The following is a 13,042-nucleotide window of genomic DNA, read 5'->3' as shown; positions in this document are numbered from 1 at the left end:
CCTACATCTCTCTTCTCCTTTCCCTCTCAGAATGGTATTTAATTCTGAATTCTAAAGCTACTCCTTTGAGTTACTCATTTTCCCTGAGTGTATACACTGTATATATGGAGAACATATGTTAATAAGCCTCTGTTTTTCTCTTGTTAATCTGTCTTTTATGATGGCAGTCTCGGCTAGGAACTCAGAAGATCAGAGAGAAAATTAGTTTCTTCCCCTACAGTTTTTGGTGACAAAAGATGGGATTGCTGAGATACCCTATGCACTCTACAGCTCACAGATGGGACCCTGGAAGAACCAGCAGAGGCCAGAGATGGGTAAGAATTCTTACCAAATCAGCTCTCCTTGATCTGTCTATATAACACCCAGTCAAGAGAAGAAGGTAAAATTTCATATGGCCTCTTCCTTTCCAAATCAGATTAGCAGAAGGAAAACATCTGTAAATATTAGTTCTCTGAATTAAGATTCTCGGGAATTTGGTTTTAGGGTACCCACTGGTTATTGATCCTTGCCTCCTAAAGTGCAGCTATTCCTTCCCTATTTATCTCATTTTGTGCTCTAAAATTTGGCTTGGCTTTCTGCCTGCCTGGGGCATGCAGGTTATCAGTTCTTGGGTGTGCAAGTGGCTCAAACATCAGGTTAGAAGTCATAAGAAAAAGAATACAGAATATAGAATAGGAGCTAGACAGAAATGGGGGTTGCACTCCATTGGAAGCTAGCATCCTACTGACTGCTGCCAGTTGTTTGGGGGTGGGGGATGAATTGGAGATATGTCTCTTTCTTTTGGCTATCTTTAATAGTGCTTCTGGACCTTGGGAGGGCTGCATCTTTTTTACCTTCTCTGGATATATTTCTTGCATCATGATTGAGTCATAAAAGGTTTATTGGTTTTGGTTGTGAGTCACTCGATATGCTTACCTTTGGTTTAAAAAAAAAAATTTTTTTTTTAATATTTTTAAAAAGGAGTTCAGTACTGCCAGGAATATTTACTGTTTGTCCCAGCTGAAACCTGATAAGATATTTGAAAGGATTTTTAAAGGAGCTCTATGGTCAAGTTAATCTAATTGGAAGCTGGTATTTGGAGCCTGATGGGAATTATTTGTTCTTTAATGCCTCTCTGTTCTATTCCATCCTATGCTTCTCGTGAGAACTTTTCAGTCCACTGAAATCCTCTTCTTGAACCCCTGCTAGCTATATACTCTGCCACCTCTGTCTACCTCCTTCTTATTGGCATGATTTTGTTGAGGATAATCTGGAACTTCACTGGCTTCTTTGGGAAACCTAAGATCTTCCCAAACTGGCTCTTCTAAGACCTCTCTACCTTCCCATTACTTCTGCTCCTTCTTCCTCCTTTAGCCAACTTCAATATTCTACCCATTTGCCTTGACTCCTTCAGGCCCCTATCCCCACCATCCCTCTTTCTACCCCTGCAAGATTTCTCTCTCCCCACTTTAGCCTATAGTCATTTGAACTTTAAGACCCCTATCCTCCATCAGGATCTCTAAGAGAGTTAGAGACAATTACCCTGATGCTGAAAAGGGAAAGGGAGTTATCTGGATACTGGGCAAATGAACAATCTTAAAAAGTCTTCTCAGAGCATGCAGCTGGCTCACTCAGAGAAGTGTATGACTCTTGATCTCACAGGGTCATGAGTTCAAGCCCCAGGTTTGGTATAGAGATTGCTTAAATAAATAAACTTAAGGGAAAAAAAAGTTTTTTCAACAAACATTAGTAAAAAGCTTTAGCCATCTAAGCAGGTAACCTCACCTTATTCTATCTATCAGACACACAATTTCTTTTACATAAACTAGTGAGCTTTCTATTACTGTACCTAACACATGGTTAAGAATTTAAAACAAAAGCCATAAGATCTCATTTCTGTTTGTGTGTTTTACATGTATGATATTTTTCTACCTCTAGATGGTCTTGCCAAAAGTAGTCTGTAAAAGAGCTCAATTAATTAAATTATGGGAAAAGGGAATACTATATTAATATCATATTCTTGGAGAGAAATACAGAAACTAACACAAATGTTTTTAAGTTCACATGACTCAGGTAATCTTTGGCAAATAAGAATATTGTTGGTTTAGCTAAAACAACAACAAAAACAAAGTTGACAGCATTAAATATAATGCAGACATACAGCTTTTCTAGCTGGGTTTATAAGTCAAATAAGCACAACATTAGCTCTATGTTACAAAATTTGTCAGCAAGAAAAACCATAAGATGACTAGCTGCTTAATGTTACAAAATTTGTCAGCAAGAAAAATAATAACATGGCTAGCTGCTTAATGTCTCATGAAATTTTCATGAGTAATTGAAACGTATGTTTTTATTTTTTATTTTTTTTAAAAGATTTTATTTATTTATTTGACAGAGATGACAAGTAGACAGAGAGGTGGGCAGAGAGAGAGAGGAGGAAGCAGGCTCCCTGCTGAGCAGAAAGCCCGATGCGGGGCTCGATCCCAGGACCCTAGGATCATGACCTGAGCCGAAGGCAGAGGCTTTAACCCACTGGGCCACTCAGGCGCCCCGAAACGTATGTTTTTAAAACAAGTGAATTAAATAAAAGTTTAAATGTAAAAAAATTTAAAAATACAAAAATTCATAAATGAACTTTTCAACAATAATTATTTTTTACGTCTGCTTGAATAGTTTCCCAAATCTTTTTGGAGACTTATGTCCTTAGAGATTTGAGAAGTCTAGTTAAATGATAGATAGTCAGCAACTACATTTACAAAAAAAAGAAAAGAGGGGTTGGTTGTAGTACATCTCTGAGTTAACCAGAATGTTGGTGTATGACAAACATTTCACAATTACTTACTTCCTAGTTTTCACTAGAATTAAGCATTCTAAGAATTAAGAATTCTAATTAATATACGTAATTAAAATACTAGAAATAACGGAGGAACTCTATATACATAGAAAGCAGATGTGTTTTGGTATGAAAACTATAAGATATGGAGATATGTTTTTGTCAAGAGCAAAAAAAAAAAAAAGGACTAATTTTGCCCTAAAGTAGAATTATTGGTTTTTCCATAATGAGAAAGAGCAAAATAAAAGACAAACACTGAATAGATATAGAAAGCTGAGAAGAGAGAGAGAGAGAAGAAACTTATTTTGAGTGGTCAAGTGGCTAAAATTGAATGCATTAATTACAGGGGTTATAAAAACGAGCCTTAATATCAAAAGTACATTGATGTAAAACTAGAACTGAGTCTTTTTTAAAAAAATATTTTATTTATTTATTTGACACAGAGAGAGGGAAGCAGAGGGAGAGGAAGAAGCAGACTCCTCACTGAGCAGGGAGCCTGACACGGGAATCAATCCCAGGATCCCAGAATCAGGACCTGCGTTGAAAGTAGACACTTAACAAACTGAGGTACCCAGGTACCCTAGAATTGAGTCTTGTTTCTCCTTAAAGAACAAAGTTTTCTTGGACTATGGGTCTACTCCTGATAAGACTGTGAAAGGTTTTCCTTTATCTTTAAAGTAACCTGCCTAGAAAACAAAGATCCAGTGTTTTATCAAAATAACTTCCTGTGTTTCTCATTTTCTTTATCAGGTCTTTGATTACTTAAGAAAACAGCCTTCTCTATTAAAAGAGCAAAGGTTTTATATATATATATATATATATATGTTAAAGGGATTGTTTCACAGGACCTCCGATCCTATTTAATCATGTGTTTTATTTTTTTTTTTTTTAAAGATTTTATTTATTTATTTGACAGAGAGAAATTACAAGTAAGCAGAGAGGCAGGCAGAGAGAGGAGGAAGCAGGCTCCCCGCTGAGCAGAGAGCCCGACGCGGGACTCGATCCCAGGACCCTGAGATCATGACCTGAGCCGAAGGCAGCGGCTTAACCCACTGAGCCACCCAGGCGCCCTAATCATGTGTTTTAAAACATTTTAATATGTTTGGCAAAATTCCCCCAAATCAAATCCTAAATGAAGTCTTTTGGACCTGGATCTTTGATTTGTTCCAGAGGGTCGCTGAAACATCTCAAAAGATTTGTTCTAGCTCCTTATAAAAAAAGAAATGTCAAACTAATTAGGTTTATTTGATATGTCAAATTATATAGAAAACCTTGCTAAATAAGTGATATTTAACCTTCCTGGGTTATATTTGTATGAAGGATGTTATTAACATGTGTTTCAGAGGGCGCCTGGGTGGCTCAGTGGGTTAAGCCGCTGCCTTCAGCTCAGGTCATGATCTCAGGGTCCTAGGATCGAGTCCCGCATCAGGCTCTCTGCTCAGCGGGGAGCCTGCTTCCTCCTCTCTCTCTCTGCCTGCCTCTCTGCCTACTTGTGATCTCTCTCTGTCAAATAAATAAATAAAATCTTTAAAAAAAAAAAAAGGGAGCCTGCTTCTCCCTCTCCCTCTGCTTGCTGCTCCACATGCTTGTGCACATGGTCTCTCTCTCTCTCTCCCTGTCAAATAAATAAATAAAATCTAAATTAAAAAAAAAAAAAGAATAAGTAGAATCTCTACAAAGATAGTAAGGAAGAACCTTGTAGAAGAAAGGATGCAAGCAAAGTCCAAGGCGGTAGGCACACAGCATGTTCAGAAATAACATTTCCAAGTAACTACAGCAGCTTAGCTAAAAAAAAAAAAAAAATTATGTGGGATAAAGTAATTCAAAAAAATGAAAGGGACATAGTGATCTAATTGGAGCTATGGACAGCTGCAATTTTGAAAAGTTTTGAATGCCACCCTAAATAATTTTAAATGTATTTTGGAGCCAATAGAAGGTCACTGAGTACTTCTGAGGGAAGAGTGACCAGGGATTGCATAAGCTATCTTTTAAGAAGCAGTATGGAGGGGAGTGACTGGAAGGGGGACAGATTGAGGGAAGCAAGTCCACTTTGGAAGCCACTGCTATATTGCAAATAAGGGAGAAGCACCACATTTTAGCACGGAGACTGCAGGAAGGAAAAAGGGGGGAAGTAAACTGAGACGCTGAAAAACCAGAATCTGTACTTAAGAGGCCGTGTTAGGTAGGAAATGTTAGAACCATTCATATAAACTTAACATTCCCTTAAAGGAAACAACCAGAGTTTACCAATGCAAATAAGGCCACCAAGTGAGAAACTGTACCAGATTTCATCTTTAACTATCAAAGCTGAATGTTGACTGAAAACCAAAAACTCCGATTCCATTTTCAAAGACTGCATGTGATAAGAACATAATAAAAGATTCAGTCTTGCTACTATAAAGTAATGACATGGAAGCGGTTGGCCAAGCAAGGCCCATTTCATCATTCAGTATCGTTCTTTAACTCATTTGAACCCGCGTTCCTGAAAGGTGGTTAGCTGGTTAAATAAATACTATGAAAATCCTCCCTCCCTCAACCCTCAGAACCCCTCCCCCGCACCCCTCCAGCACACGGGCGCGCGCGCGCACACAGCTCCGGATAGGAATCTCGCCCGGCTCCGGACCGCCCCTGCCGCGGCGCTACCAGCCTTACCAAGGACAGCCCTTCCATCTCTCCAAGTCCCTGCGAGTGCAGGGTCCCCGTCGGGTGGATCGGCGCCTACCGCAGGGCCACTCTCGGAGCGGGAGCTCCAGGGACCTTCACAGAAGGAATGACGGCCAGCCGGGCCCGCCGGCCACGGGGCTCCCCACGCCCTAGGCTCGGAGGCACACAGAGCCGTCTTCATTCGCTTGACACACCCCTTTCCTCGGGCCCTTTCCTCCTCCACCCAACACATTCTGCACGTCGTCCCTCGGAGGTACAACGTGTCACTTCATTCGCTCCCCCCCCGTGCTTATCTCGACCCCGTCCCCTTCACTCGGACGGACTTTCCATCAGGCCCCCGCACACCTTTTCCTCCTCCTCCTCCTCCCGGAGCTGCGCCGCCCGCCCCCACGCCACCGGCAGCCTCTAGCGCCCCGGCCGGCCGCTGCCGCAGCAGCCTGCTGCCCTGCGCCCGCCTCCCCCCAGGGGCGCCCCACGCTCACCTCCCGCGCAGCTCCCCCGGCTGCGCGCACCCCGGGCGGCGACTCGGCTCCGCCCGGCAGCCGAGGCTGGCCAGCCCGCTGGGTCCCCCGCGACCCTTGACGCCCTGAGCCGCCGGCTCCAGCCGCCTCAGCCGCCGCGAGCCTGGTGCGGCCCAGGCGTTTCCGGGTTCCCGCGGTCCCGTCCCCCAAATGCTCCGGCTTCCGCCTCGGCCCGGGCAAACGCGGTTCCCGGCTCGGCTGCGGCGGCCCCAGCTTGGCGCTTGCCAGCTCGGTCCCCGAAAGCGAGGCACTTAGGCGACTCGGCGGGCAGCCCCCGGTGTAGCCTTCACCGTCGCGTCGCCGCCTGGGGCACTACCTCCCGCTAGTTCTGTCCGGGGTGGGAGAGTCGGATAGAGTGGCTCCCGCCGAGGGCTTCTGCGGGGCTGTCCGGTCCGGTCGTGCCGGGTGCCAGGGTGTCCGACTGCGAAAAGAAAGGCAAAGTCCTTTGGGGCAAAGGTCCCTGAGAAGGGAGTGAAGAGGAGGATCCAGGAAAACAACCCCAACTGGATATAGCTGTTACTGTCCCTGAAAACAACGTTAGCCCTGGCACAGGCTGCCACCCAGGAGTCCAAAAGAACGCTTCTTGAGTTGGAAATAACCACTCTCCCATCCTGGCCGAGACCTTGAGTTTGAGGAGAGCCCCTTAATGCTATTAACCGGGGCAGGGGAAGGAACAATCAGCAAGAAAAAGCAAACGGGGCTAGAGGATCTCAGAGTTCCTGGCTTCATGGATCCCTTGGGCAACACCAGCTTTAGAAGGCCGTCTGATTTCTGTGTTGGAAATCCTCCAACCACCAAAGCCTAGTCTGATGATGGACAAGCTAAAATTATTATTCTAGGTCCAGTTTGATCATCAAATTGCATTTTAAGGTTTTCCCTTTCTTCTTACACAGTGCCGCTGTAGATGAAGCCTACATCTGTTTATATTGCACGTGATTAAAACTACCTCCATAGAGACAGAGAGCAGGAAAATAAAATTAAATAACTGTGTTAGAAAATAACTGGCTTTGGGCGCCTGGGTGGCTCAGTGGGTTAAGCCGCTGCCTTCGGCTCAGGTCATGATCTTGGGGTCCTGGGACTGAGCCCCCCACATCGGGCTCTCTGCTCAGCAGTGAGCCTGCTTCCCCCCCCCCTCTCTGCCTGCCTCTCCATCTACTTGTGACTTCTCTCTGTCAAATAAATAAATAAATAATCTTTAAAAAAGAAAAAGAAGAAAAATAACTGGCTTTAAGTTTTTCTGTGTTGTGACCTTGAGAAAACCCCTGGATGTGGAAATTTATATTAGATCTTAATGTTTGTCCAAATATTTTGGAAACAAAATACGGCTGGTACAAAATAATAATAGCTAGGCACTATTCTAACATATCTACTTTTTTTTTAATTCAAAAATAGTAGGTATTCAGTAAACATGTGTGGTTGTAAGGGGAAAGAAAGATAAAATGTTTTAAAAATTAACCAGCAGCAAAAATATACCTTAAGACATGAAAACATTTTTTTAAAGAAAAGCCTTCAGTTCTCTCAGAAAGCTTTAAAATGAGAAAAATGAGAAGTGGAAGCACTTATAATTATGAAACAGTAACGTGGACATCTGGGACAGGCATGAAATTGAAAATGATCAAAACTCTATAAAAAACAACAACAACAACTTGGGGCACCTGGGTGGCTCAGTGGGTTAAAGCCTCTGCCTTCGGCTCAGGTCATGGTCCCAGGGTCCTGGGATTGAGTCCCGCATCAGGCTCTCTGTTCAGCAGGGAGCCTGCTTCCTCCTCCCTCTGCCGGCCTCTCTGCTTACTTGTGATCTCTGTCTGTCAAATAAATAAATGAAATCTTAAAAAAAAAAAAAAAAAAAAAAAAAACCTCTATACAAACAAAAGCAGTGATGAAAATAGAGGGCCAAATAAAAAAGAAAGAAAAAATAGAGGACCAAATATATGAAACTCACAATTGCTGCAAAGTTATGCTCCCTAACACCGATGACCAAAAGAAAGTAATAACTTTCATTAGCCTTTTCTAGGTTTACAATTTATACTCATACCTACTGAATTGCTTTGAGCTTCCCTGTGTATACCACCCATAGGACATGTTGCTATTTCTCATGCTGTTCACTAAGTGTAGAATATGTTTCTACTACTCCCACATATATACATATTTTTTTATAGCAAGCCCATTCCACTTTTAATTCTCTGCTCAGGTATTACCACAAACTTGAAGGCTTTTCCAGCCTCCTTCCTCCCAGGGGTCTGATTTCCTTCTCTGAGGTCTCAGTGTCTTGAGGCACTCTGTGCATACCTAGGTAATTTTACTTCATTGTACTGTGATCTGTTTTCATATCAATTCTTTCTGCCTAACTCTTTCCTTGAGATCTGTGCTATCTCATTTATCTCTGGATCTTCAGCATTTAGCACACTGGTGAGCCCATGGTAGAAACTCAATACATATTTCCTAAACTGAACTGTTTTTGGAATGATGTCAAAGACAAGCCAGATAGTATAAAAGCTTGCCAGGGAAGAATGTGAGCAGAGCCTGAACTGCAAGTCTAGGCACCCAACACCTTCAAAACAGTTAAATCAGTACCCAACATCTAAAAGTCTTCTAATAATAACAATAAAGATTGTCCCTTTGAGTAGCTTGCCTGTATCATCTCATCTAACCTTCAGAACAGCCCTGTAAAGTAGGCATTCGTGTCTCTCTTTTGCAGAAAGTGAAACTGAGGCTTAGTGACACTCAGTAACTTACTGAAGTTCCCAGACTTACTGAAAGATAAACTGGGATTCAAATCCTGATTTGTCTGCTTTGAAAGTCCATGCTCACTCTAAAACACTACATTTAGTTGTTATAGAAAGAAAAAGTGGTATAGGAAAAGAAAGAGCCAGAATAGTAAAAAGGTGGCAGACAGCAAAAGTGCCAATAGAGTTAATAAATGTCAGTAAAGGGACGCCTAGGTGGCTCAGTCTGTTGAGTGTCTGTCATCAGCTCAGGTCATGATCCCGGAGTCCTGGGATGGAGTCTCATATTGGGCTCCTTGCTCAGTGAGGAGCCTCCTTCCCCTTTTGCCTCTCTCTCTCTCCCTCTCTCTGACAAATAAATATAAATAAATAAATATATATATATATATATATATATATATATATATATATATTTTTTTTTTTTTAAGTGTCAGTGAAGAACAGAGATGGCCATGAAGGAAGGGAGAAAAACAGCAACCCGGGACAGAGGACTAGCTTTGGCGTCCCTATCATAACAGCTCTGAGAGGCAAAATTTTGGCTACTTAAAGATAAAAAAATTTGAACAACATATGGGCCTGAGAGTAGCCAGTCAAACAGGACTAGGTAACTCAACAGAACTTCATTAGAGTTGCCAAATGAAATACAGGACACTTAGTTAAATTTGAATTTCAAATAAACAATGAATAATTATTTAATATATGCAATATTGGGGATATACTTGTACTAAAAAAATCATCAGTCTATCAGAAATTCAAATTTAGGGCAGCTGGGTGGCTCAGTGGGTTAAGCCTCTGCCTTCAGCTCAGGTCATGATCTCATCTCAGGTTCCTGGGCAGCAGGGAGCCTGCTTCCCTTCCTCTCTCTCTGCCTGCTTCTCTGCCTACTTGTGATTCCTCTCTGTCAAATAAATTTAAAAAATCTTAAATAAAAGAAGAGAAATTCAAATTTACCTGGGTATCCTGTATTCTTATTTGTTAAATCTAAGAATCTGATTGAAAGCATGAGTGGTTCCCAGGGGTTCCCCACAGAAATTAGGACCACATCAAACTATATTTGGTGCTGTTGACATTGCAAGCATTATGCACACAAAGTGACAGTCCCCAGATCAGTGTCTTTAGGCAGAATTAGTAGTTTAGGGACTCTTTTTCTTTTTAAGTTTATTTATGTGCTTATTTATTTTAAGATTTTATTTATTTATTTGACAGAGAGAGAGAAAACACAGGCAGGGTGAGCAGGAGAGGGAGAAGGGGAAGGAGGCTCCCTGCTGGGGGTCATGACCTGAGCCAAAGGCAGACACTTAAACAACTGAGTCACCCAGGTGACCCTATTTATTTTTTTTTTTAGTAATTTCTACACCTACCATGGGGCTCAAACTCATGACACTAAGATCAAGAGTCATGTGCTCTTCCCACTGAGCCAGCGAGGCATCCTGATAAGATTCAGTAGGGAAAAAAGGGAAGGAAAGACAACAAATAAGAAAGAAAGAACAAAGATTATGGTGATATACGTTTCTAATGGGTATCTGTCCAAACAGTTAAAAAACAAAACATTGCAGTGCTTAGAGATAAACCTGGGGTTTCCAGGTGTCACTCGTAGTCTGTTCCTATGCTATTATAACTCTTAAAATTATTGAATTGAAATCACAGCTCATGAGTAGGAAAAACTAGTTCATTCTTTTAAGTTGCCAAATTAGTTGAATCTGGCATGTTCTTAGTTCTTCAGGTCAAACAACCTATATGCAAAGAAAGCTGGAGAGGATAGCCAAATAGCCAAAGGTTATTTACTTGTCCACCATTTACCTCAAAGAGGAGTTGAAGGAGGTCACTTGCATATCATTAATAGCTCAATGGACATGTGATCCGTTTGCTCTGGGATGGATCTCTAGAGTTTAATACTTTATAGAACATCTATCAGGGTGGTTTGAAATGAATTTACTTTCCGTGTCCTCCGTTAGCCAAGAGGGGTTCTCCAGTGGCTTCTGCTTGGCTTTTCCTATTATAACAGACTTAATCTTTGAGTCAGAGTTCAGGGAATGGTTTTATGAAAGTAGGCCCATCTGCCCTACCTATACATTTAAAAACTCGGGAAATTACCCTAGATCGCTGCCCCATGAGCTTATTGACTCTGGCCAAAGCTTCAGTTATGACCTGACACTCTTAAGTTCCTAACTGGTGGAAAACATAGTGGTCTGGCCATCAAAGAATTGGTTTCATCTCAGAGTCAAGGCCAATTGTAAATAGAAGTTTTGGGGACTTCCCCTTTACGTGGCATAGTTACCTGCCGAAATCACCAGAATCCTTTGTGGAGGAATGGGACAGAGTATGTACTTATACTTGTGCTATTAAAGCTGGTCAGGGGGCGCCTGGGTGGCTCAGTGAGTTAAAGCCTCTACCTTCAGCTCAGGTCATGGTCTCAGGGTCGTGGGATCAAGCCCTGCATTGGGCTCCCTGCTCAGCAGGGAGCCTGCTTCCCCCCTCTCTGTCTGCCTCTATGCCTACTAGTGATCTCTCTCTCTGTGTCAAATAAATAAGTAAATAAAATCTTTAAAAAAGAAAAAGCTGGTCAGGAGCCTCTTAAGCCTGGAAATGGGTGAGGGGTTGCAAATCTAGTGAAGTTGAACCTCTATTCAGCAGTCCTTGAGTGCATCGATGATATAGAATTAATATGCAGTTGGATTATGCTGTTCACCAAATTTTGCTGCTCTCTACCTTCAGAACATGTGATAAGTTGCACTTCCCGGCTCTCTTGTGGTTGTGTGAGACTATATGATTAGTCTGGTCAATCAGTTAAAAATATATTATGTGTGTCATTCAGGTCCATAACACTGAATTGTCAATTTGTGACCTTCCAAAACCTTGCTCTCAGCTTCTGAGTCTGGCAACACTCACTTCATCAGTCCGTGTCCTAGAATGACAAGATGAAAAGTGAAAGCCCCAGCAACCTGCAGTAGACCCAGAGCATGAACCAGAAATAAATCTTTGTTATTATACTAAGATATTATGTTATATTATATTATGTTATAATTTCAACAAAACGTAACATATATTGATTGATACAAATATTGATGCCCTGAGATGAAGTGTGGCCTGTGTTAACAAAACCAAACTTTTGCGGCATTGACTTAGAATGAAATAAGCTTATTTTAGAAGCTGGAGGAATGACAATCTTGGCTATGCACTGGAATATTTGATACAACTGTCACCTACAATAACTTGATAGGTAAATAATGGACCTCGTATGTTTATAGCTCTAGAAGAGACTAGAAAACAAATGTCAGGGGCACCTGGGTGGCTCAGTGGGTTAAGCCGCTGCCTTCGGCTCAGGTCATGATCTCAGGGTCCTGGGATCGAGTCCCACATTGGGCTCTCTGCTCGGCAGGGAGCCTGCTTCCCTCTCGCTCTCTCTGCCTGCCTCTCCATCTACTTGTAATCTCTCTCTGTCAAATAAATAAATAAAATCTAAAAACAAACAAACAAACAAACAAAAAACAAATGTCAGTAACACGTGTTGGTTAATGTTGGCTGTGTTTGACAAGATACTTCATAAAAGAGAAGTACTCAAACAATAATTGATTAATTTATAAGCAGAAATGGAAAGGAATAAAGAGAACATAAACATTTGGGAACTTGCTGTGTTGGGAGTAAGTAGTAAATGTCTTTCATCCCCAACTGGTAAACTATAAAACTGAGTAGGCTTTTAAACAACAACAACAACAACAACAAAAAGCCATCAGAACTAGGCCTATAGGCAAGGATAAAAAATAGCCTATCTCTGTCATTCCCATCTTTAAAATTTCTGAACAGATTGCAATGCCACTCAGTAAATCCTTTCTTTTCTTTCTTTTCTCTTTTCTTTTTCTTTCTCTTTTCTCTTCTTTTTTCTTTTCTTTTCTTTTCTTTTCTTTCTCTCTTTCTTTCTAAATTATTTGACAGAAAGAGACACAGCAAGAGAGGGAACACAAGCAGGGGAGTGGGAGAGGCAGAAGCCCACCGAGCAGGGAGCCCGATGAGGGGCTCAATCCCAAGACCCTGGGATCACCACCTGAGCTGAAGGCAGACGCTTGATGACTGAGCCACCCAGGCACCCCTCAGTAAATCCTTTCAATGGATGAAATGGCTCAGGAAGAAGGGAATAAAGGTGTTGCTTTCCCACTAAACTTGATGGACAAAATAACCTAGAATTAAATAGATAAACAAATGGAGATGTGTCAAGAAAAGAACTGTGGTATGACTATTAACAAAAGAAAATCACGGGAATCAAATAGAAAAGAAGTCTGTTGTGCTGATGAAATAATTGTGCCACCAAAGCAATCAAGAGC

The 13,042-nt window shown here is 41.8% G+C and overlaps 1 protein-coding gene across 2 annotated transcripts in view; it reads right to left on the bottom strand.

Annotated features, from left to right (window-relative positions):
• The window catches only part of SLC35A3 (solute carrier family 35 member A3), a 51,003-nt gene extending 44,913 nt beyond the window's left edge, over positions 1-6,090 (bottom strand). The window contains exon 1 of one of the 2 annotated variants that reach the window (XM_059135423.1): positions 5,959-6,090. Coding sequence is in view for 1 of the 2 variants with exons in the window: in XM_059135422.1 (XP_058991405.1) it covers positions 5,465-5,482 (18 nt within the window). In the remaining variant the exon portion in view is untranslated. Of the gene's footprint in view, positions 1-5,464; positions 5,735-5,958 lie in introns of those variants that run through there. The other variant, XM_059135422.1, reaches the window with a different exon arrangement.
• Between the last annotated feature and the right edge of the window lie 6,952 nt (positions 6,091-13,042).

The sequence above is a fragment of the Mustela lutreola genome, chromosome 10, assembly GCF_030435805.1.
Source record: "Mustela lutreola isolate mMusLut2 chromosome 10, mMusLut2.pri, whole genome shotgun sequence".
Taxonomy (NCBI): Eukaryota; Metazoa; Chordata; class Mammalia; order Carnivora; family Mustelidae; genus Mustela; species Mustela lutreola.
Note: the sequence above shows the minus strand (reverse complement) of the source record. Positions and strands in the feature narration are given on the sequence as shown.